At 39.9% G+C, this 25616-nt stretch overlaps 1 protein-coding gene across 2 annotated transcripts in view; it reads left to right on the top strand.

Annotated features, from left to right (window-relative positions):
• Nucleotides 1-673: 673 nt before the first annotated feature.
• The window catches only part of dpp6a (dipeptidyl-peptidase 6a), a 248968-nt gene continuing 224025 nt past the window's right edge, over nucleotides 674-25616 (top strand). The window contains exons 1-2 of one of the 2 annotated variants that reach the window (XM_005449089.3): nucleotides 674-1007; nucleotides 1101-1168. In XM_005449089.3, the coding sequence (XP_005449146.1) occupies nucleotides 1112-1168 (57 nt within the window). In that variant the 5' untranslated portion in view covers nucleotides 674-1007; nucleotides 1101-1111. Of the gene's footprint in view, nucleotides 1008-1100; nucleotides 1169-24799; nucleotides 25063-25616 lie in introns of those variants that run through there. The other variant, XM_005449090.4, reaches the window with a different exon arrangement.

The following is a 25616-nucleotide window of genomic DNA, read 5'->3' as shown; positions in this document are numbered from 1 at the left end:
TTTTAGTGGGACACCCGTCAGTATTAAGTGCATTTCAGTCAGTGAAGCCAACAAGCCATGCATTTCTGTTAATTCCTTTCCATCCTGCAAAGCCTTGTGAAAGTGAGTGACAGCAACTTTGTCACAGCTCAGCACCAACCTGTCCAGCTAATTGCCACACTTCAGTGTAAGCTTGCCCTCTTAACATTAATTTATTATGCTATAATTGAAACTAAACAAATCCACTTCCTCAAGCAGAGATAATGATTGAAATAGTCACAGACAATTTCTCACTTTTGGTCGTTGGTGTCAGTCATGTTATTTAAATTTGACAGAGGTCATTCAGAGTTGACTTTTGCCTGCCTCGAAGAGAATTACACAAATCAACCTCCAAGAATGTTTTTTTGTTGTTGTTGTTTTTCAGAAAGGAGATCAAATACAGGGAAAGCTCGTATACGGCACGGACGCGCAGTATCAGGAGTTTTTGTTGGTTTTAGCAAACACATTATCATAGTGCGGTATTACATACGGTTCCTCATGATACATAATTACAGTGTACCCTGCAGTCCCTGCTGCCTGCTGCTCTAGAGTGGGCGAGCAGTGTTGACAGGCTCCTTCTTCAACCCCATGTAGTCAAGCTGTCAGTGGAGATGCGCTTGCGCAATTGCTGGGCGAACACATACACATACACGCACACACAGAGGCGCGTTTCCGTCAGTTTGTGCAGGTCTGATTCAAAATCATCCTGAGAGCTCGAATATAGAGACCAACTTATATTACAAAAAAAAATGTAAGTGGATTTAAAGCAGCCAGTTTTACTGGTTGATTTGGTGTGAAACTTCCCAGCGGATTTACACTCGACTGCGTGATAATCAGCATCACTTTGTCCTGGAACAGCAAGCAGGAGAGCTCATTAAATTCTCTGGACTACATCGGGGGAAATATTTCGAAAATTTAGTGTAAGTCAGAACACCAAGCGCGGTTCTTTTTCAACGAGGACCGACAGCCAGGGCAATCCAGCGCACCAGGTATTTAAAAAAAACAAAAAAAAAACACACAGATTTCTGTGTCCGCCTGCTTGAAATTGACTCCAACTTTCAGCTTGTTCTTTACTTTTGCAGAGGTTTTCGCCATGAACCAAACAGCGGGAGCCACAAATGCGTATCGCAGATGCTCCAAGGGAGGAAAGGTAAGAAAGACTTACGTATGAAGAAGTTAAGATTTAAGAGTCTCCTTCCAGCGTCCATTTATGGCGCAGCGCTGGAAGGAGCATGCCAGTGATACTGGATGTTTGTTTGCAAGCTTACAAAAAGCTGTAGACGCAGTTTTCATCATGCTGGGTTATTGCGCGTCTGTGCGCTTTGGAGATGTTGAAAGATGAGCGCAGATAGAATTTCTTGTGGAGAGAAAAAAAAATCAGTTTCAATGAAGGGAAGGGTGTTGGTGAGCAGTTTATGTTAAAGCTTTTGGAAAGAAGAAAAGCGGGGCTGGTTTGTGTACACTGCAAAAATTCTAAAGAAAAAAAAAGAAGCAGATGATGACGATGATGCTCACTTGCAGTTTTTTCCACACTGATGGGATTTCCTTCTCAGATCTCTTCTGCAATAACTTGACAGGCACCTGCTGTCTCATATCCAAGATGATGACATACTGTACCACAGCTGTTTTACCAAGCTTGTGACCCACATAATAAGGCTGCTTCTGCTGATGTGGGAGGAAAGAGATGGAAAGGAGCGAGGAGGAGCAGGAATAGAGGGCTTTCCAGGCTCTGGTGTGTGTGTGTGTGTGTGTGTGTGTGTGTGTGCACGCGCATTGAAGGATGAAACCTTATTCATCACCAGCAGCAGTAACACATGCAGACTTCTAAGTGTTTACAAATATTGCTTATTAGATACAAATATTTGGGTTGATGGATTGATGCATACTGATTAGAGAGGTCCCTGTCCACTCACAGAGGTGTTGAGAAAGATCTTGTAAATGAGTTTCGATGGGTGTGGACACATATTAATACACACGGATGCTTTGTGTTTGTTATCACTCTCAGTTTAATTGAGAGAGGCTGGTTTGTTTTTCTTCTCAGCGTGAAGGTGCAGGCCCACTCACACTGGGAATCAAGGGACTTCGGAATGAAACACTTGAGTCGAACGCATGCCGCGAGCCTGCAAATTCCATACATTTTTAATATAGAAGCAAAGGCCAAATGATGGAAAAATACTGTCACACATGGAAAAAAAATGAGGCATTAAGGAGCTTAATTTATTTTTTTTAATGTATGATGAGTGATTGTTAATGGAAGTTCTTTTCAGGTGACTCCTAAATTTCGCACTGGGGCTCACCTATTATGATTTTTTAAATAATAGTTCTGGTTAAAAGTAAAGAACAGCTGGAAAGACTGTAAAAAAAAATACTGTTTTTGCAGTCTTATGCAGTAACATGTACATGATGCAGATGGATGGCTCGGATATCTTAGATTACTGTGAATGACTGAAAATGTGTTTTCTAAAGAGCAGTTTAAGTAAAGGAAAAAATAACCATTTATAGCCCTCAGCTATAATCTCTGAACCCACTCCGTTCATAACAGACATGATGGTTAAAATATCTGCATGCACTTAGGAACATTGTCAGTAACAGTTAGTCTTTGATTCCTAAACCAAAGTTAAAATTTAACCACCAAAGATGAAGAAAAAAAGCATACAGACATGATTCAGAAATGCAGCTCCTGCCTCTGGTTCAAAGTTTATGTAACTAAGAGGAAAGTAGAAAACCTCCTTTTATTTTGACTAATTAAAGCATCCTGGATGGTATCTGTAACGTTACAGATACCACTGTATGGGGAACTTGATCATATGAAAAAGTTCCATTAATGCAGAAGATGTACAGTAGTTTTAGAGCAGCATCAACACCAAAGCAACACTAGATGAGGAGTTTCTTGGGAAAGGTCTTGCTTATTTCAGCAAGACAATGCCAAACCACATTTAGCCCATATTACATCAGTAAAAGAATCAGGGTTGAAAAGGTAAAATCCTCTATTAAACAAAAATGGGAGAATAGTTTCCTTCTCCAGAGACGCTTACAGAGCAGGTGATGCAATACAAGGTAAACATGGTCCTGTCCCAGCTGTTTTGAAGCATGCTCCTGGCTTCAAATTTAAAATGAGCTTATTTGTTTAAAAAAATCCTTAATTCTTCAGTGTCAGCATTATATAGGTTTCATTTGCAACATAATTTATGATGAGGATGATTTGCAGATAATATGATTTAGTTTTATTTTGACTTTATTTTGAACTTTTCTGAAAACAGGATTATATTATATACAACACAGTAGGCAGATGTACCAAATATATGGATAAAATGATGAACTCAAATGGCTTACTGGTTTAAATACCTGGAGTCAACCATCCAAATCAATTGGCAGTGTACAACAGAAGTGAAAAAGAGAGTGAAGTCAGGGTGGAGTGGGTGGAGACGAGTGTCAAGGGTGATTTGAGACAGACGGTCAGCAGCAAGAGTGAAAATGAAGGTTTACATAATGGTAGTGAAACCAGTTATGGTTTGGAGACAGTTGCACTGACATAAAGACAGGAGGCTGAGTTGTAGGTGGCAGAGTTGAAGTTAGCAAGGCTGAGATGGTTTGGACATGTGCAGAGGACGGATAGTGGATATATTGAGCAAAGGATGTCGAATATGGAGCTGCCAACAGGAGGAAAATAGGAAAATCATAGAGGAGATTCATGGATGCAGCGAAGGAGGACATGTAGAGGGTTGATGTGACGGAAAAGGATGCTAGGGACAGTGTGAGATGGAGGGAGATGATTCGCTGTGGCGACCCCTAAAGGGAGCAGCTGGAAGAAGTCGTCAAAATGACCGGGATTCATGTACTTTGTGTCTGGAGCATAAATGCTAACTTCTAAACATGTCTGTTAAGCTGTATAAAAAGACACTGCTATGTCCTGTCTTCCTCCCATCACTGCCAACTGGTCACAGCACATGGTTGCCCCTCCCTAAACCTGGTTCTGCTGAAAGTTTCTTCTTGTTAAAAGGGAGTTTTTTCTTCCTACTGTCACCAACCCCTTGCTCATGGGGTCTTTTGATTATGGTAAAATTGGCTAGATTAACTGTCGTAGATGAAAGGTGGCTGTGTTCATCCAACAGGTTGGGATCCTCTGCCACAGTAGACTCTCTGCCTGTCATATGAGTCGTTTATTTATTGTTGACTTGTGTTTAAACATTTTGCCCTCATTTCTGCAGTGGGCTTGTCTGTGTCTTTTTTTTGTTTTTTTTCCCATCACGTTGATATTATTGTGCATTAAATATTAATGATGTCCTTTCACTCACTGCTTGTTCTAATTCTGGGATCTTTCATCTCCTCTTACCCGTCAACTTTGTGAGAGAAAATAGAATCAGACTAAACAGCTCTCTAGACACCAGTGTCCGTTTCATTTTCTGTCCCGTGGCCACTTTTAGCCCACCAGCAGGACGTGCTGCGATTTCAAACCATTTTGTTTTTGGGTTTGTCTTTTGTTTTTTTTGGTCCTGTGCAAATCCTTAACGCTGCAGAAAAGTTCTCTTTGATGAGTCGCCTCTCTCTTTCTGTGGAGTTTCTATTTATAGTCTTGTTGACAGCCATCCCATGAGACTTTTCCTCATAGATTAATGACACACCGATTAGGTTTGCATGGTTCTGCAGGCGTCCCAATGGTATAAAGCACATGGTCACATGGTCATGCTTATCAGTTCGAGCGAAGATGTGACATGTTTATAAACACCTGAGATGAATGGACAGCAGGTGTGCTGCGACTATTTTAGGATACTTTGGTATTCCATTGAAACCAGTAGGGAAAATAAGCCTGTGCTGAAGATGTTTCCTACACCGATGTCATTGGTGGATTTCTGTCATTCCCACAGCTAAATGGAGGCGATGGGATATCACAAACGGCTTTATAGTACTTTGATTGTGTTATCTGTAACACCAACAGTACCTCCCATCGTCCTTATCACAGATCAGCAGCTCGGGGGTGGGGGGAAGCTCAGGGGTGCTGTTAGAAATCTCTAAACCATCATAATGTGCAAGAACATCTGAGGGAATTCGTGGGGGCAGAGAAGTCTTCTTCTTCTAGCTGTCTTTCTTTATTATTACCCGTACTGATGTTACGATTGTGCTCTGTTTCCACATGATCCTCCTGCAGGGGTGCAGCAAAAAAGAGGAAGTCCCTTTAATGTGTTTATCCAAAAGCATTCTGGGAAATGTAGGACATTATGTTTAGGGATGGCTCATTCAACCCTCGAGTGTGGACACATGGTTCCCTTTTCTCAGTCTGTTTTTGATGTGTGTAGAATTTAATTTCAGAATTTTGGAGTCTTCAAAGTGTGTTGGATATTTGGCAGATATAATAATATAATATGGGATTATTAGAATATTATATTATAATAATGTCAATCAAATAACATTTTAGTGGAAATAACTGTTAGTTGTAGCACCAATAATCTAGTTTTATGTTATTTATTATTTCTATTATTCTGTTATTAAGTTTGTAAATGTGTAAATGTCATCTTAAGACATTATTTTGCCCCCTCTAGCGTGGGTCAGGTCATTTTAACCTTGTTTCTAGCTGGACTGTTTAACCTATCTGTGGTTACACTGAGCATACTGTGTTTCATAGCCATATTTAGAGCATGCCACCTTGGTGTATAAGTAGAAATAGAAGTTACAGTTGATAGCTATTTTTGATGTCATCGTGTTGGATTAATATACCACATATTGGTGTAAAAACAAGCATGTGATGTGGGAAATTGCAGCAAATACATGATGAAAATGGTCAAATGGTCACTAGAGGGCAGTGTTGTACTACAATTTATGAAGCTGTGAGGGGGTCTTGCATTTGCTTGGTGGGATATACACTGATTGGACACTTTGTTGGGAATAAAGTGTTCACATCATGCAGTTGAATGCAAAGTAATAGAGCAGCTCTGCCATTTATGCTACAGCTATGCTCCTAAAACTCAAAAGCTCCCTCCCTGTCATGCATGTTAACTGGATGGACTGATAATTATTACAGCAGAGCTTTTTAATTGGATTGCACGAGGTAGGCAGTGCTTGATAAGTGGAAGATCTTTTCTTGCTAGAAGCTTTTTGATTACATGATTTATCACGTAGTCAAAGAGCTCCTCTTTAGTTAACATTTTTCTATGATTCCAGCTACACTGTGTGATTTTTGTTCAAGATTTGACTCGCATATTTAATAAATCTAGGATTTTTTTTTTCTTTTTGCGGCGTGTAAGTTTCCCACTGCTCTGATATCAATTCAGAGCTTAACTTTTGCCTCTACGTTTCACGCTGCTCCTTTCTTTTCCCTCGCCTCGGTCACAGCAGGCTAGCTCGATTATCTTGGCCCTTGACAGCCCCGCGGCCCTGCGCGCACACTAAATCCCAATTAACTCCCTGAGTTTTAAACCATTTGCAACTTTTGCTAATCTCTGCATCAGCAATGCCCAGAAACCACCCCCCTCCACTCCCCAATTCTTCTGATTACAGATTCATAACAAGGCTGTGAAAGTTTAACGAAACTAAACTGATTGTCTCGTGCAATGAATATGCATTAACTGCTGCTGCCCAAATGGAAACTGATCACTTGACTAAATCTGCTATTAAGAAATATTGGACTGTTGTCTTGGCATATAATTTAAATTCCCCTGAGGCTTATTTGTGCGTCTTATTACTGCATGGATTGTTTGGGGTGTTTTTAAAGTAAAAGTCATTTGTTTCTACAAATATTGAACTTGCATCAGAGGAAACACAGCAAACGGATCCTTGCAGCACTCAGGAGCTAAGCTGAAAGGTATTTGGATTGAGGGGAGACTCCTTAATTACCGCAGCTTTTTTGGCCAACAGCAGGGCAAACACCAGCATGAATGCGCCAAGTATTGATCCCTGCTCTCATTATACATGGGGTCCATTGTAATGCACAGTTATCACTCTGACTCCCTCACTGGAGTCTATGGAAATCATGATTGATTTTCTTCCCCTTCCTTTTTTTCCCCCCCGCCTAGTAAACTAGCATCAGAAGGCCTATCTCAATCATGTTTGCACTTTGAATTCCTGTACTCAAGACCCTCTCTCGCTCATTAGCACCAGTAATCTTTTTCTCATTCTGCTGACTCTGGGGGAAACGGAACGACGTCCTCGGTCAAACTGAGCTCATTCGTGTTTATGGCACAACCTTTGCTTTTGAAGATGCTCCTTCTTGCAATTCTCCAACATATAAAAGCTGCTACCTGGTGGCAATTTGATCAAGTCTGTCTTCACAGTGTCTGTAAAAAAAAAAAAAAAAAAAAAATGCATCTTGTGCCTCTGTATTTGTATGGAAACTTGTTTACAGTGTACACAAAGAAATGGGATTTGGATCCGCTTCTTAGAGCTCTGCCTCTGTGAAATGAATAATGCAACACACACACACACACACACACACACACACACACACACACACATACACATACAGTGAGAGAATAGATTTTCTCACTTTTAAAACCACCAGGTGACATTTTTTGTTCTTCGGGGTTTTTTGTATTTTTTTTCTTAAATGGATTGCAGATTGCTAATTCTGCTGCAGTGGCATTGCTGTTTGTAACAACCCACTGGTGTGTGCACTTAATCATCAGGTGCTGCAGCAGTGCTCCCCTGCCTGAGCTGATGCTACACACAGGAAATCCTTGAGGAAACAGGAGCTTTATTACAGTATGTCAGCCTGGGGGAGGGAAAAAAATGCAAACTCAATGTGATGCTTACGTGGAATTCAAAGTCACCGCAGTGTTGGTGTCGCTCGGTTGCAGCAAGTGTGTTTTCCAGGGGATGACTGACACCGCAGGGACTGTAATTGCATGAATCCCTGAGACCTCCCTGGCCTTTTGAGTGAGTGGCTGCTTGGCGAAATGCTTGGGTCATGACAACCCATCTGGTGGCGTTTCACAAGCAGTCAACAAGGCCCGACGAGACAAATGGCTCCACAGCACTAAACAGCAGCCGTCGCTTGGAAGACAGACACTTGAGCCATATCTAAAATCACAAACACATCCATTGTGTGGCTCCAGAGGCCTCAGTACCCATCAAAACCGGCTGGAGTTACTGCATCCAGCATGTTTCATCCTGCCAGAGCCTGTCCCAGCGGACTGTACCATCAGTTTTTCCACTTTTACAGCCATCTAATGCAAATGAGTCTGCAAAAAGAGAAGTACCAAACAATTTCAATGTGCTGACGCCTGCACATCAGGCTTAAGTTTGCCCTCTGCTGGATGAAAGAGTCCATGAGCTTGAGCGGAGAAAGTCCCATATTTCACCCCCACAAAGTGGAGTTTGTGTATAATGAGGCTTCTGAAATGATGAAACCATTAAATTAATGGTTTCTTAATGGTGAGACTTAAATGGAGTGGTTTGCATTATATAGAGTTTGGTTTCCAATTGCACAAATGCTGATAGCAAAAAATTATTAAAATAGTCTAGAAACTGCAGTTTGCTTTGTGAAGAGACAGTCTAGCATCATGCTGCTGTTTAATAGAAAGGCAGTGGGACTTTTCATCCCATCATGTAAAACAGTGGGATATCAGTTACTCTAAATAAGCCATCATTTTATTCATATTGATTTTTTATGAAAGGGAATATACCGTAGAAGTGAAGACTAAAAAAAGCTTTGTGCGTTGCTGGTGTGTTTGATCCTCGAGTTGTAACATCGAAATTGGAGAAGAAAAAGAGAGGTCACTTTCTGCTCCAGTCACTGTTTATTCTTATATATCATAAACCCACACAACAGGACCCAGGGCAAATCTATGCGTTTAATGGCCGTGGTCAGATTTCCAGAGAGATGTTCATATAAATAGCAAATAGTTTTTCATGGGTTTGCTCTACCTGTGCTCTCTCTATGCTGCAGATATTTTCTCAGCAGGAATAGAAAATGTAGAAAAATTAAACAGAAGCCATTCTACTTTATTAGCATTTATGAAATACTTTGTGAATGTCTGTATACTTAAAAATTAAAGTGTGCTGGACATATTTAAAGGGAAGCTCCCCTCCCTTTAAGCGAGCTTTGTTCTGATTGGCTGCTTCGTGCAAACACAAAGTTTAAGGTGGGTGTGGCTTCTAGGGCAAAAAAATAAAAAAAATAAAACCAAGTGTTTAGAGCGGTCTGCTCCAATTGAGCTTAATGTCTAAACTTTGAATGAATGCTCATAATAAAAAAAATATGACCAATGTATGGACAGATTTGAAATTAATGGTCAGTTGCATTAATGCAAAGAAGGTTGTCAGTGATGAGTTGTGACCATGTTATCCCAGGATATCGAGCAGCAGTTTCAGTTTTTTATCAGTTTTTCAGATCTGACTTTGAAGTGTCTGTTAAATACCTTCTTGATCACAGTGAAGTGCAGTGCAGGGTTTTCTTTTAAAAAATTCATTAGTAGTTTGTGAAACACTAGTTAACACTGTTTTTAAACTGTGCTCTGTTTTCCACTTTTACTAACCCTTCATTTGCTCTTGCTTGGGTACTTATTATCAGTGAATGTGATTAAACAATTAAGTGGTGTGTTTGTGGCTGGTGACATGTTTCCTAATGTGAAAACAGACCCCGCTTTCCCCAAAACTGGCTTTGTTCCACCCTTTTTTGAGCTGTTATTTCTTCTCGTGCCCAGCCTAAGCAGTAGGATATCTTAAAACCAGAAAATGTTTTAGGGATTTGAAGATTTGATTTGTGACCAAAAACTTTAAGTATAAATGAGTTTAGATATTTTCTTGCAGTTTTATGGAGTAATTATTTTCAATACTCAAAGGCAAGAATTTGTTTTAAAGGAGTTTTCCTATAGTCAGTTGATCCTAAAGAAAGACCCAAAATCAACAATTTTAACAAGTATCCCAAACCTAACTTGCAAGTTCCTCTGTGCCATAGAGCTCCATTATCGTCCAAAAACCATTATAATCACATCTCTCAGGCTCATTGGTGCACCCAGTGGTCTGTTTATTGGAAAATTCATGGGAAGAATTCCAGAAACAGCTCTGTAATACGATAAACACTTGAACTCTGCAATTCCCAACTCGCTTACCGTTCTTTCAAGTTTACTTGAAAACTACAGTTTGTGTTACAAATTGAACTTGATCAAATGATGCTACAATGTATCTGCTTAATAAATCTCACATTAAATGGTAAATGGCCTGTATTTATATAGCGCTTTACTAGTCCCTAAGGACCCCAAAGCGCTCTACATATCCAGACATCCACCTATTCACACACACATTCACACACTGGTGATGGCAAGCTACATAGTAGCCACAGTCACCCTGGGGCGCACTGACAGAGGCGAGGCTGCCGAACACTGGCGCCACCGGGCCCTCTGACCACCACCAGTAGGCAACGGGTGAAGTGTCTTGCCCAAGGACACAACGACCGAGACTGTCCAAGCTGGGGCTCGAACCGGCAACCTTCCGATTACAAGGCGAACTCCCAACTCTTGAGCCACGATCGCCCCATTAAGCCTCAGGCACACAGGCCTAGATAACAGTCAGCAATCACTGCTAGGGAAAAATGTGTATTCCATTACCAGCTTTTGAGTGGGTGCTGGTTTTTGTTAGGTCAGTCTAGTAAAAGAGGGTGCTGCACCAAAAACCTCCTTGTGATTGCTTTGGTTGCTAACAGGTTGTCCAGGTTGTCATGGTTGCCTGTATTTTGCATGGAAGATGCCAACTTGTCTTCAAACAGTTGGCAACTACTTCCTGAGCAGTTCTAAAACTCAAAGAACCTGTTGGTTTCACAACTTTTACTTCAAAGGTAGACATTCTCCATTTCCAGTTTTTGTTCCACATTTCATAGTTTCATTACCACTTGGCAAGTAGTTCGCAGGTGTTCGCAGATAAGTCGGTGTCTGTTGGTGTCAACAGGTACCTCTTTGTCACCAGTCTCACCTCGTGACTGCCAGCGACCTCCAGCAAACACTGACTGCTCTCTTTTTCTGTGTGCATGAATTACCATGTTTCTGTCATTTTTACACTGAAAACACTACATGACAATCTGTAGCAGGATTCACTTATCAGTCTGTTCCTGCTCAATGTGTTTCAATGCTTTCAGCTATATTTAGCAGTACACATGGAAGCCCATTACTTTGAACTGTTGGAAGTTACACTGTACATTGGTTGTGGTGTTATTGTGTAATCAGTGTAGTTACTAACATTTTGAAATGATAAAATAACTGTTGAAATAACTGTTGTTTGAAGTATATTAGAAAATGCTTTTGTTGTCCAGAACTGGCACTTGCTGACTCATGAAATATAACTCTTTATCTCACTGAATCAATGCCTAATTTATTGTTTGTGCACCACTTGGAAAAAGTTTGTCCCAGAATTCCAAAATTCTCCAGCTGTAGATATTAGATTAAAGTGATTTTGCTTTTAGAGGGTGAATTTCTTCTTTTAATACTCAGGTTAGAATGGCTGAAGCTGTGTGCTTTTGGTTAGTAACCACATGTATATCATATCATCAGATAATTAAGAAATCTCATGTGAAATGTCCGTTATGCAAAATGTTTATTTTAAAGTTCACATCAAGAGGCCTGACTCGGTATTAAAAACCTGGCCATGTAACCACATTATCAGATGTGGCATTTGAAGTTGAGTCTGTGTTGTTTCATATTCTTATTTTCTGATTTGATCAGGGAAAATTTAGCCTATAAATCTTTTTAGGATGCAAGCGCTGACTTTTACAAGCTTCTGATGTTGTTGTGGTCGAGGCAAAAGAAATAGAGCCAATTTCTTTCCAGTGCAGCTATTATTTTGCACTTCCAACTCAAGTTCAGATCTGTTTCTGAGAAGCCTAGTGCGTCTTCGAAAGGAGCCACAAGGGCACTTTATGGTGCAAAACCCTTTTCACACTGGCCTGTTGTATGGAACCAGTGGTTCCATAATTCAGCTTCTTTTCATTATAGTAAGTGTGTTCCAGGGAATATCTCAGTCTGTGAAATCCTTTTTTTATATCCATCTCCTTAGCTGCCTTTCAGCAGTGCACTCTCGAGAATCTTATATTCGCTCCTGGCTGCCCATGCGTGTTTCTGCATGCTGACACTGAGCAATACAGAGACCTCCCGGTCAGATGCATTAATTAGAATCACTTTACTTGATAACAGGTTAAAGTATATTAGCTGTGTACCTGCTTTGAATGTGATCAAATAGTTTTACAGCAGCAGTTTTAGTTTCTTTAGTTTCTGGCAAAGTTATAGTTCCTTTCTGTGGTTTGAAAACTCAAAAGTTTCCTGTTTTTAGGCTATTGGTCACTCTTTTTTGTTTTTTTTCTTTTGTAAATCTTGATACATCTTTTTGTTACCCTGTAAGTTAAACTGTCAATGTACATTGTGTTTGGAGCACATTTTGCATCACCACAGGCATTTAAATTGCCACTTAAATAGTGCAGGGATTTTCATTACCGCCTTTAAAAGGGAATTTAAACTCTCACATAATCATTTGAACCAAGACAGTCATTTGGCCCTATTTGGCCTGATTGCTTGGCACACTGCTGGCTTGGCCGTGACTTTACATATTGTTTTCTCGAGCTCTGTCCTTGTCTCGCTGCACTTCCAATCTGCCGCCTTTATTGAAATGTATAGCATGGCCCTGCCACGGCCCATTTTCATATAACTGGTAGAGGCAATTTTATTGACTTATTGCGAAAAAGCTGGTGTATTGCGCATCGCACAAGCCTCATCTGTCCCCCGCATCCCTGGCAGTTAAAAAGGAATGATTTGTTGTGTTAACTCCCATGGTGCTCTACATTGCCCTAAAACAAGATGCTGCTCCCCTTGACAATGAACACTCACTGCCTGAACATAAACAACAGTTTTATTGTGCTCCAGTCTGCGAGCTTCCAAATCAATGCTTTGTAAATCATCCTCAGGAGGCATGCAAACACAGATCCACTATGTGTTGCCAAAACATCTATGGACACACTGGCACATTAATACAGATGGATGAAGAGCACGGGGCCAATGCCGTGTACTGTCAGCCAATAATAATGAGTGCTTTTGTGGCAAAATAGCAGGGATTCTGAAAGATGAAGGGATCGGTGAAGCCATCAACTATCGTTTCAGCTCACTTCTAAACTTGAGCCATCATTAAAGTGTAACAAAAGCATAATACTTTCTGATATTCTGCAACTGCTGAACCTCACCCTTGCTGCCTGTTTATATTAGTTTCACTTAATGGGTTTTGTGCCTCCAGAGATGGTAAAATCTAAAAGGAGCAGCAAGCTGTACACAACAGCAGAAAGTGGGACAGATATACAGGTGCAATGTGGGGGAAAAAAAAAAAAAAAAAAACTCCTACTCAGCCCAGCCTGGTTTAGCCTATAGATGTAGTGCTTACAAGTGAGCAGTCTGTTGCATGGCAGAGCCTCAGGGATAAATCTTTGTGCCTCATTATCTCTTCTCTTAATGATAAAGTTAATATATGTCTTAATGACTGCAGGGTGGGACAATTACTCTGGAGCTTAAACCTATAGCCTACTCATAAAGACTTTGATTATGTCAAATAACATCAGTGATAACATTTGTGAGCATTTTTTTTTTAGCATGCACTATGTTTGTGGTGTGTAACTGGCATTTCAACATAGGTTTTTTCATCCTTAGAAACTGCAGTGCTTGCAGATGGTGGTAGTGATGCAGAAGGTGAAACTGGGACATCTACAGTGCTATGAAAAAGTATTTTCTCCTTCCTGATTTCTCTTTTTTTGCATATTTGTCATATTTACATGTTTCATGTCATCAAACAAATTCTAATATTAGACACAGATAACAAAGATAAAAACAAATGCAGTTTTCAGTGATGATTTCTTTTATCAAGTGCAAAAAAGCTATCTAACCCTACCTGGGCCTGTGTAAAAAAAACAAAAAAGTAATTGCCCCCTAAATTTCACATTATTTTGCTGTGGAGGAAATTTGACTCACTCATCTTTAGAGAATTGTTTTAATTCAGCCACAATAGATGGTTTTCGAGCATGAGTGGCATCTTTACGGTCATGCCAAATGTCATGATTTGATGGTGTGTTTGCTTTTTTATTAGTTTCATGATCTGAAACATGTAAGTGTGACAAATTTCAAATACTGTAGCAGTTTGTTCTATGTGGAAGAAAAAGCTGATGTATTACCTTGCTGCTAATGGTAATGCTAGTCTTTTTTATTAAAACATTTTGATGTGCCTAGTTTTGATATTTTGCACAACACAAAGGAAACTTCTTTCATATTTTTACTATAATTTAGATTAGGTGATAGCACTCTCATTTCTGATTTGTACATTCGTAGCTAAATAATATAAGGGGAAATTTTTGTAATTAAAATGATTGTGTCATTAAATGATCCAACGTTACCTACCTTTATAGGTCCTTTAAAAATGGTTACGTGTAGATTGTTGGAGACCAGGAGAATACTACGTTGATATATTACATGAACATTTGGCAGACTGATACTAAACCCATCAGCCGGAGTAGCTCACTACCAAAGAGACAAAGAGGAGGAATTAGCCAAGCTTTGTCCAAAGGTAACAAAAGTCTACCTACCAGCATCTCTTACTGTCACACATTACACGTTTTATCTTTTTTTTATATTATCTGTATAAAAAATTGTGAATGTGTTTTTCCCAGGAGTTACACAATGGACTATTTCTTGGTCTAGCACAGTTCCTAATGTCTGCGGAGTAGATGCATCCCATTAGGTTTAAAAATAGCAGGCCTTGGATCCACTCATACTGACATAGAAGTTTGCTGCATAAATGCTTGCAAACTGCAGGTAAAAGTGATCAACACTTGTCAAAAGGGAACATATTGGCTTATTTCAGGGATGGTTGCATTCAGCTTCTTTTGATGCACTGCAGCACAAATAGGAAAAAAAGGCAACCCACATCCAAATCATCTATAATTTTCACATTATGAGGTGAATTTTAAAATGGGAATAAATACTGTGGTTTCCATTCAATAAGAACTTTTAGACTTTTATTATTATACACCACTGTGTGCTGACAGACCATGTTGATGCAACTGTTGTATTTGTGTGGTGATGTATTCTCTTTCTCTATAATGTGCGTTCACATTTTTTTCTGCTTAATAAAAGTTCCTGTGTGATGCATTGTCTCCGTGGAAAGCACACACACACACACACACACACACACACACACACACACACACACACACAAACGCACATTGCACTTAGATGCAGCTTTCCACTGTTATTTAACAGATGTTTTCTAGTTTTTCTGGCATGTACACACAGGCTGTGTGTGAAATGTGACACTAATTTGCATGCTGACAACGATTTCCAGTAAGATTACATCCCGCTGATTGATGGCCACGCTGTTGCCCCAGAAACCACCTTGGGTATGTGATATGACTCTCCCGTTATCAGACATTAAAGCATATTCCTGTAGTTAATCTTCCCAAATGGGCGCTCACAGAAAATATCTGGCATCCGTGGGCCTTGACTGGGAATGAAAGACGGCCATTTCCAGAGGTAATGTATGAATGCAGTTCATTTCAAAGCAGCAAAAATTACAAAGAAAGAAAGTTTCATTATTCATTGATAAAGTGAAGAAACTACAAGATTTTAGTGTGGCTGTATGATGGCAGAGAGCAGCGCTTTGTTAAAGTGAACAAGCTCTTTTGATAAATCACAGTGTCTGATGGCTCAAGACGGCGTATGGCTGCATAAAAGAACCCATGGTTTATGCCTCTACAGTCAAACCTGCCAACACACTGCTGTCCAATTATCAGCCCCTATGCATCATACCCAGGTCTACAGAGAAACCCTATTTGCTTTGATAAAACTTGAATGCCCTCATGTATAGACCTGACTTCAGGCCAATCCATATCTTTTAGCAAATTTCAGGCTTAAATCGAGGCTTTTTGTGTCTCTTTTTGATTGATACTAATTTTGATGCTTTTCATGTTACATAGAAAGAACTTTGAATTGCACTTGTACTTGAAATGTGCCTTTCCTTAAAAATGAACTGGACTGCTGATTTCGGGGCCTTATGACCCAAAATGATTGTTAAACCTACAGGAGCAATTATCTGCACCCAACCTCTAGAGAACGGTAACAAAATGCACTGGTGCATTTGTGTACTTTTATCTCTGTGCTGTAGAGACAAAATATATTTTGCACTTAGATGTGTGCTAGATTCGCTTACTTGAAACATGCAGGGCAGCTATTAGCACTACATCTGAAGGTATACTTTATGAAATTAATCAAAGAAATGGGGGAAATGTGCTGTAAAATTCAGTGGGCTGTATCTGTCTGATAGATAAATGAGCCACAATGGTTGCTAGCATTGCAGAGTAACCAGTTCTAATCATTTAGCGGCCTGATGACAGTTAAAAGGGACCAACATGTAAATACTGATTGAGCTGCCGAGGATCTTATAAAAAAAGGAGAATATGTTTTTATTTTGTGTGGGAAGTGACAGGTGTGTTATTTTCCCGTCAACTTACGGAGTCTACCTAAGAGAAGTGGATGAACCATAAAAAGCAATAATTTGCTCAATCTTCTTTCTAAAGTGTGACTATCCAGTCATACTTTAGCAACTGCAGGTGGGTATGACAGAAGATAGCCATATTTACTAACATTTGCTAACTTTCACTACCAACGATTATAGAATTGTTGAGGCCAAAAGCATTAAATAAACTGACTATATTAGTGTGCTGAGATTCGGGTTATTTGCTGGCACAAACTGGGGCAAAAGCAGCATATCATAGCCAAATAATGCAGTTATGGTGGAGGACTTGAAAGCAAGACCAAAAACTGACAGTATGCAGTTTGAACGATTTATTGATATGTAATTTTTGTTAATACAAAAATAGGGATGCAAATAGGGATTTACTAGGGGTCTTGGGGGCACGACACTGGAGGTCAATTCTGCCAGAAAACAAAAAAGTGCTAGTCTGAGTGGTCTGAGGAGAGGAAACGTTCATATTCAGATCAAATTGGTTTCATATTTGGATTTTCCAGAAGAAAGGCCACAGAAGGAGCAACTGGCTGGAGTTCCTCAGGTAGCAGGAGATTGAGGAGGGTAAACAGACAGGTGAGTCTCACTGGTGAGTATTTAGTAATTCCTTTCCAGAGAATGTGCACCAGCTTTGAGAAAATAGGTGAGTCTTACCCGAGGGGAATGAGCCCTTCAGCACTGATTCTCATCAGACCATCAGTGACCTACTGGTTTAAGGACAAGTTCAAGCTTCCACTCATCACCTTACTTAGGATTTGGCCATTGGCTACATCCTTATTTCTGTCTCTCAGAAATTCTCCCACATTGGCTGAAGGACTTATTCCATAGAACTTCTTCCTACAAGATACTTTGGCCATTAAAGGATGGGATACCAGCAGGCAGAACCTAGGGTAGGACCTGCCCACCTCCACTTGAGAGCAAAACATTAGCAAAGACAAATAGGAGGAGCTTCTAACCAGCCCAGGACCATGACACAGGTCTATCCTCTAATAGACAGCAAATTTGGCAAATCCTAAAAGTCTTAATATAGACTTTGAAATTATTGTTTTTGTCTCAAGTTAAATACTGAAAATGTGCACAAAACACATTCTAAGCATAAAACATGTTTATCTTTAATCCTTTTTATGTCTGCATCCTCTACATGGTTGATTGACTAATAAGGATGCAGTTCAAATCTATGCACAATTTTCATATATTAGTCAAACTGAAATATGACATATCCTTTAAAGAATTAAAAAAGGTATTAAAACACTAAAAACCTCCATGACGCTAATGCTAGGTTAATTAGCTAACTAGCTAGCTTCTTAACATTTTAGCCACCAAAATCATGAAAATAAGATCTAGTCAAATTCTTCATCTAATCCAATTCAGGATAAGTAGTGTTGGAGTTTATAGGCCAAAAAGCAGGGTACACCCTGGACAGATGACCAGTCTATAGTTGTGTTCACACACAATTTAAAATCACGAGTTAACCTAATAAGCAGGTCCATCAAGATCTTGCTGTCAAGTCCTAAAAATCTGGGAGTTTTGCTGGACTAAGGGAGAAAGCCTGAGTACCTGATAAGAACCCACACAGTCACTGGGAGAAAATACAAACTCCACTCTCTTTTCTTTGCACTTATACAACATCATAGTGGAACACTTGAATGGTTTAACAGCAGCAGCAATAATTAAGAAGGTACTAATGATGATTGTTGCAATTTTTATTAAATTGTTCTTATCTGTCGACTTAATTACCGTATAATGACCCTATGATTTTCTGTCAGGTGTCAGTGCAAAACCAAAGACTGCAGTAGAGTGGATCATTGAATACCTGATAGTGCATCACGTTTAAAGATCCTTTGCATGTCATATTGGCTAATTTTGAGCTTTTTGCTCATTTCAAATAAAACTTTGTCAAACTTTAAAGAAATCCTCCTTTATTTATGTGACAAAAAAACATTGGAGGCCATGGGTTAGGTGATACACAAATTCCGTAACAGTCAGAAGATTATTGCTGGTCCCACAGAGTCATTCTGTAATTGCTGTGTTTTGCTCAAATTCATTTCTGAAAGGATGCTGGGTATTTGGTCAAACCTACTGGTTTTTATTAAAATTACAATCAAGGTTAGATAATGTCCACACTGATGCCTGTAAAAATGCAAATGTGCCTTCCTGTTGAGAACCTGATGAGTTATATAAATCAGAGAGGAGAAAACGTGGAGAAATTATGCAATATTATTTAAAAATAATACATGCTGACATTGATTTTTCCTTTCTTGTACTTTTACCCAACGCTCCATCCTGTTGAACTGTTCAAGTGTGGGTAGTGAATCTGAAGCCAGCTGCTGTGCTGCGGGAACTCCTCATCCATCCCCGAGCAGGTTAAAGTGATGAATCTGATCCAAGTTCCTGACAAACGCCTGCTGTTCAAGGCAACTGTTTCATTAATATTCAGATGTGCTTACCGGCTCCATCATGTTGTGGAGGGAGGCACAAGTCTCCTTAAGTTGGAAGATAATCATCAGAACTTTACACTTTCTGTTGTTAACTGGTAGAAGTGACTTTGGGCATCTGTATATTACATTAGTAGTATTTGAACTACAGAAATATTAAAACCTTTATGTTACCTTTTTCAAGCCTAACACCACGTTAGTGCACCATATTTTTTGCTCTGTATTTATACACCATTTTTCTGGCCTTTGAGTTCATTAGAGATGGTAACGATCTGTTGCCTTGACAGTCCGGGGCAGGGAAGGTCATCACAAACCTCTTATCTAGATTATGAAGCTCCCCACCAGCGGAGAAGTGAGGTGAGCATTTTTTTTCTCTTTTTTTTTTTTAGAGAAAGGTGTTTGAGATGCAAATCACTTGATAGTGTGTGGACTGGGATAGTTGCTTCCTGCTGCTCAGTAATGGCCTTCAAATGCAGCTATCTCTAGTTCACTTTTCACTCTTAACCTGTAGCTAAAATGAGCCACATTTAAAAGCAAACTTACCTTTACCCAGAACCTCTCCACCCTACCCTCCTTCGAGTTTCACAAAATGATAAACATCAGTTGGAGACAAGCTTATTGTTTCAGGAAAGGTTTCACTGGTCATCTCATTTACGATTTACGTAGACTTAATTTAGTTTGAGGCTGATATTGCTAATTCTAGTCTTCTTTGAGGCAAGTTCAGTATCTCTCTGGCTGCCATTACAACAGCAAAAAACCACAGTGACAACAGTGTAGAAGATACCATGGTATCAAGCAATTAAGTTGATAATGAAACCATCGATTTGTCCTGTGAAGATCTCAGTTAAGTTTATTGTGCTGGATGACTGCCATTATCAGAATGAAGCTTTGTTTTCTGGACTCACTCCACTGGGGATCCAGGCCAATCAATCCAGGATTTGAGCACGTTTTAATCATTTTTTTGTCTAAAAGGGGTTTCTGGCTCTTCTAGGAGGCTTGACTTGGAATGCACCCAGTCCCAAAAACAGAGCTATAAATACTGACAAAGACATGTGGAGTTACACTGTAGTCCCTGCATGATATAATGCAGAGGTTATTAAGAAGAATGTCTTGTCTAGTCTTAAGCGTTTGGGACTTTTCCGGATGTAGCCAAGAACACCGTGCAGAGTCATCTTTGTGCAAAATGAATACAGTAAATATTAAATGTGTGCAAATTTGTGTATATAAATACCTCTTTGTTGTTTCACTGCAGGAAACTAAGAATCTTTTGAGGAACTGTGCTTCCATTTTTGGCCTCTGAAACCTGGTACTGGATGTAATCCTTCTACGGTTGGGCAAAAAGGCATAAACAAAAGCCCTCCTTGCTACAGAAGTATTTTCTAACTATTGGACCAGAGTTTTAAGGGATTACTGTTGTTTATTGATCAAAGACAGATCCTGTAGCTGCTGTGCAAACTAGTGTAAAGTTATAAATGATAGTGGTAGTAGCCACATTTCTGGCTTTCACCCTCTTGGCTTGCTGTTGCCTGACATAACCGTATTTGGATAAGATGTTGGTTATCAGCTAATACTAGGAACACGCTTCTATAGCATGCGTTCATTGCACAGACGCAGTTCCCTGAAAATTAGGGCATACTTACATAATTGACATGCTACTACAGTGCCATTCACCAGAACATAAACTCAGCACAGAATTAACTCCATGTTTTTTATTTTGTCCATTTTCTCCTAAAATTCAAAGTTGGTATTTGCACTTAACTATTAAATTATTTGTATCAAATTATAATTATGCAGAAATATGGCAACAGGTAACACTGCAATGTGGAAAGCTTGCAATCTGCATAATGTTACATAAAATTGTGATGACACACAAACAAAATGTATTATTTGGAGTGTTTGTTTGCTGCGGGTTTCATGAAAGTGACCTTTTACCGAATCAAATGTACCGTGGTAAGCTGTGTTGTTTCATTATTTAAAGACTGACTTCACCGAATTCACTAAAACTGACGATGTTCTCAAAAACCTCAGGTGGGTGGCTATTTATCCACCCGTGGGTGGGGTTGAAAAGGTTCCTAAATCCTAATGTCACTTTGGACACCAAAATTGTTTGTGTAGGCTTTCATTTATCCAGGTTATGGTAGTCTTCAGAGCTTGAATAAAGAAGGCAACTGAAGTTCTTTTGGTTTGTGAAGCCATTTTATAGTGTTCTTCAGTTCCCAGGTATGTAACCCCTAGTGAGGTTTGTCACCTTTGGAGGTGATCCTGAGGGTTGTTGGCCCACTATTTATCGTGTGGTCGTCACATGAGGTGTGAGAAAATGTATCTCCATCATGACACATACTGAGGTCTCTTATTGTGGCAAGATGTCAGTAGGGGTTGAAGTGCCTGGAAAGGTATACGAAGACTGTATTGTAGGTAGCTGATAGCTGGTGTTACCATCTCTATTCAATCATGGCTGTTCACAGCGGACATAAATGCCGTCTTTGACTCCTCTTTCAACCCATCTCTCTTCTCGGTCCAAATTGTGAACATTGGAAGGGCAGATGCATAGCCAAGTCTTGCCCCTGTTGAGGTGGTTCTTCTATGGTCTTGGCCTTGCTTTAAAGTTACAAAGCTATTTTCAGCTGCTCCCTGACCGACCAGGGGTCACCACAGTAGGTAGCTTGTTGCAGACTTTATGCCAGAAGGTTTACCAAAAGGCATTTGTGTTTTCTTGTTTGACTGAACCAGGGATCTTTCACTTGTTAGAATTGTGTCCCTTGTTTTGTTTGTTTTCTTCTTTGTCTTCTGTTTTTGTTTTTGTCAGAGCTAGGATGTGGACGCTGAGTCCTGGGGTTTTTCCTGCCTAACCCTAATCATAGATGAACCAGCGTTAGTTTTCCATAACCACGAAATTGTCACCTTTACCAGACTGTAGTTACTATTTGTGGATATCTTATTATTTAATGTAATTGATTATGTGGAATCTTTTTTTTTTTATTTTCTGATAACACAACAGTATATAAGATTGAAAAGATTTTCAGTTTTTTGTGCACTGTGCATGTTGCCAGCACTTTGATCCTGCCAGCCATGCACTGTCTCTCTCTACACTGGAGTCAGACAGCAGCAATCAACACTCCAGCAGATTTTCTCTCACCAGCAGAGCTTCCACGCAGCTCGCTAGCTTTGGCAGCTGTCTGGTTCGTGGCATTCAACTGCCTTTTTTTGTCAAGCTTTACAGTATAGTAGTAGCACTTAGCCATCCCTGGCCAGCCATTTTCTCTGAGAGTCTTAACATCAGGCAGCTGCTCTCTGCTTCTGCACAGCCAACATTGTTGTTACAGATGTCCTTGGCCGACACACCTGTATGTGATGTACTCTGGCTTGGCCCGCTATGTTTAGCACGGAAATAAACAACATGGTGAATTCAATCTTGCATGTGTGCCGCAGCCAGCTTCGGGGTGGGGGCTGAAAGGAGTTCATGTGTCATGTTTGATACATACTCCCTGATTAAATGTGAACCTATCAACAAGGCATAAAGCACCAATTTATAAGCGCTTGGTGCCAGGAGTTATAAATTATAAGTTATGAAGGTTATGCTTTAAGCATGCATTTGACAGAACTCCATGGAGCTGTTATGAAGGAAATCAGTAAAAAATGCAGACACAGTAATGAAGCAGCACAGCCTGCAACCTATCTCTGCGTTCTCCCTCTGTCAGCAGTCCAGCTGCTGGCGAGGGAGCCCAAAGCCCCCATTAGGTTGTTTTGACAGCCTTATCCACGGTAATTAATACCAGGCACTTTTAAATGAGATTTACGTGAGACATGCTGTTTGCACTTCCCAGTTGAGGGAACCTGCTCTTGGTGAACTGCTGCTGTGAGTTTAGAACTCTCAGCTTCCCAGTGGATCATCAGTATACAGTATTTTATTCAGTATAGTAAACACTCTGAGTCAAGATTCAGAGGATTTCAGGCTGATATTGATTTATTAAGATCATGAGCTGGAGAACTAAAGCTGCCTCCATCTTGAAAGCTGACAATACACATAACTGAAATGGTTTATATATTGTATGTAACTGACAAATGGTGTTGAGAATAATCCATGAGCTACATGTACGTTATTCAGTTTCTTTTTCTCTTGATCATCTACTTCTTTTTTTTTCAGCTGCTGGGTCTGTCACCATCTCACCCTGGCTTTAGTATCCTTCCTGTCACACCAGCCCTCTTCATCTCCTTCTCTTCATTCACGTTTTAATCTCTTGCGTGATATTTGCTGATTCCAGTAAAAGAAATCAATATGAAACAAATGGCTTTGCTCCATTTCAAGAAGACATTGTCTTGTTGTTTAAACTGCCAGTGAAAGAATGGTGTATGTGCTCTTCTCTTTAAGCTTTTTCATGTTCCTGTTTTCTCATCACATGACATTGAAGCTTCTGTGCAGAGAAGAAGTCAATAGTCTGAGTGGTAATTAAGTGGCTATTGAGTTTAAATACAGAGCTACACGCACCATGTGTTGCAAATTGTGCTACCTTTATGGTTTTAATAGAGGCATTAGAGCGATCTAAAGCTTGTGTTTTTTTCTTTTGGGCTTCCTGAAACTTTCTGAAAACTGTTTGTTAAAATACCTTTTTAAGCAAGTGACTAACAGGTAATTATCACACAAGGATCCACAATTATCTCCACTGTCCAAAGTCACTGCAATGGAAATACAGTCTGTAGAGGCTGAAATCAGAATGTGTTTGACTAAACATTAAATAAAACATGGGCACATAAATTCACGTAAAAAGTGGGCGATCTGTGCTAGTGTTCTGAAAAATTGTAACAGACTTGCCAGCACAGTGAGTCAATTGTGGAGTCCAAAAAAATGAACAAACAAAAAAAAACCTAAATATTATTATTATGATTATCATATATCAATATTAAACAGGGAAACTTTACCTCAGAACTAATTCTCACAGCAATTATGGCAAGCTGGTTTCCTTTCTCTCAGAATAACCCAAATTAGTTATTAAAATGTAATGATTTAATTAAGGTATTAATATTTTATAATTTAAATCTTTAACGCTTGGGTCTCATGTAGATTTCTATGCATGTTATACTAAATATACTGTATAAAAAGCTTTTCCTTCCAGGCCAATAACATGAATGCATATAAGTTTAAAAGCTTATGAAAATTTTATATTTTTATCCCCCTATTTCTTTCCTATCCTGTTGATAAGTGCCCGTCACATTTATTATTCCCTCAGGGTGGGAACCATGTATGTAAAGACACAACAGGAGTCATGATATTGTCAGACTACGTGTATGACATTTTAGTACCATGACCCGCTCTCTCGACACACACTTACACACACACCTCCCCGCCTCCTTGTAATTCAGGTCATTATAACTGACTGTAAGAAGCAATAGGAAGTCTGGCTTTAGGTAAGGGTTACTGAAAGGGGCAAAAATGTACACCATATGACAAAAGCACAGGAAGTTCATCATAAATCCTCACAGGCGTCATTTTGCCTCAGTCATGACCTTTAAGGATTTCAATTTTTGCGGAATGTAAAGTAATTGTGACAGATAGACGTGGCAAATAAGTGCATGTCGGCGATCGTAATATGTGTCAACCGTACAGTTGATTACAGCTGATGTCAGTTTACTCTGAAGGGTATATCTGACAGCGACGATCACCTGCATCTGGCCATCCCATTAAATCTGTGCAGCTTCTGAAACAAACAAAACAACACGGTGTCAGTTTCCCTGTTCCACAGGAAATGGGATTTTCTGTTGCCTCTCTCTCTTCTCGCGCCTCTTCCAAACAGAAAAAAAAAAAAAAAATCAGTGATCTCACTCAAACTTATATTTATTTTTCACCGTGTGGTTTGCTGTTTGTGTGTGTGAGGAAGGACAGCTTGGCCAATACAAATATTCAGCAGTACACCGAAGAGACCACGTTGTTTTCCTTCGTTCCCGTTAGGTTGTAAGCCCACCCACTTATTAACTGTCTCACTATGTAAGGGTCTGGCTGGGAAGCGGCGGGGAAGGAGAGCTGACAGAAGCTGTCCAAAAGTCCACATATCCAATCTTTTAGAAGCGGCTCGGAGGGGCGACGGGAGGAAAAATGAAGGAAAAGAGTCTGATCGAGACTGCAAAAATGCAGGGCAACGTACTGGTAAGGCGGCTTTTTGACTCGTACGTAGTGTATGACGCCGATTTCGTTCCTTTCCCCTCATCTGTTAGTTCCCGTTTTCCATAGCCTATGCGCTTTGACGCGCGTCGGATGTTTTGGAAATGTATATAATTAATGTCTACCTTTTTTGCGCCCGTTATAACCATGTGAGGTGATTTCTAATAGTTAACGCCCTTTTTTTTATTTCACGTGTCCTTCCCTGCTTGCAAGTACAGCCGATCTAATGGAGCCAGGAGGGACATGAATCATAGTTAAAGGAGTTTGAAAGTTTTGTCCTGCTTTTATGGGGCCATTCATAATGACTGCTGAGTTTTGGCTTTGTCTCTTTTGCCTCGTGATGCTTCTGAGGGCAGAGGTAACCTTTTGCCCAAGGAGGGTCCCATTAATATTTTATTGCATCTAAAGCTGTGAGGTGCAGGATATATGACTCTGGCTGTCCTTGTGCAGGGAGCTGAAGGCAGCTATATGATTGTATGTATGAGGAGAGTGAATACTAAGTGTCCTTTGGGGCTCTTTCGGATATTAAAGGCCACTAT

Source organism: Oreochromis niloticus, linkage group LG9, assembly GCF_001858045.2.
Source record: "Oreochromis niloticus isolate F11D_XX linkage group LG9, O_niloticus_UMD_NMBU, whole genome shotgun sequence".
In the NCBI taxonomy this organism is placed as follows: domain Eukaryota; kingdom Metazoa; phylum Chordata; class Actinopteri; order Cichliformes; family Cichlidae; genus Oreochromis; species Oreochromis niloticus.
This window is presented reverse-complemented; position numbering and strand designations above follow the sequence as displayed.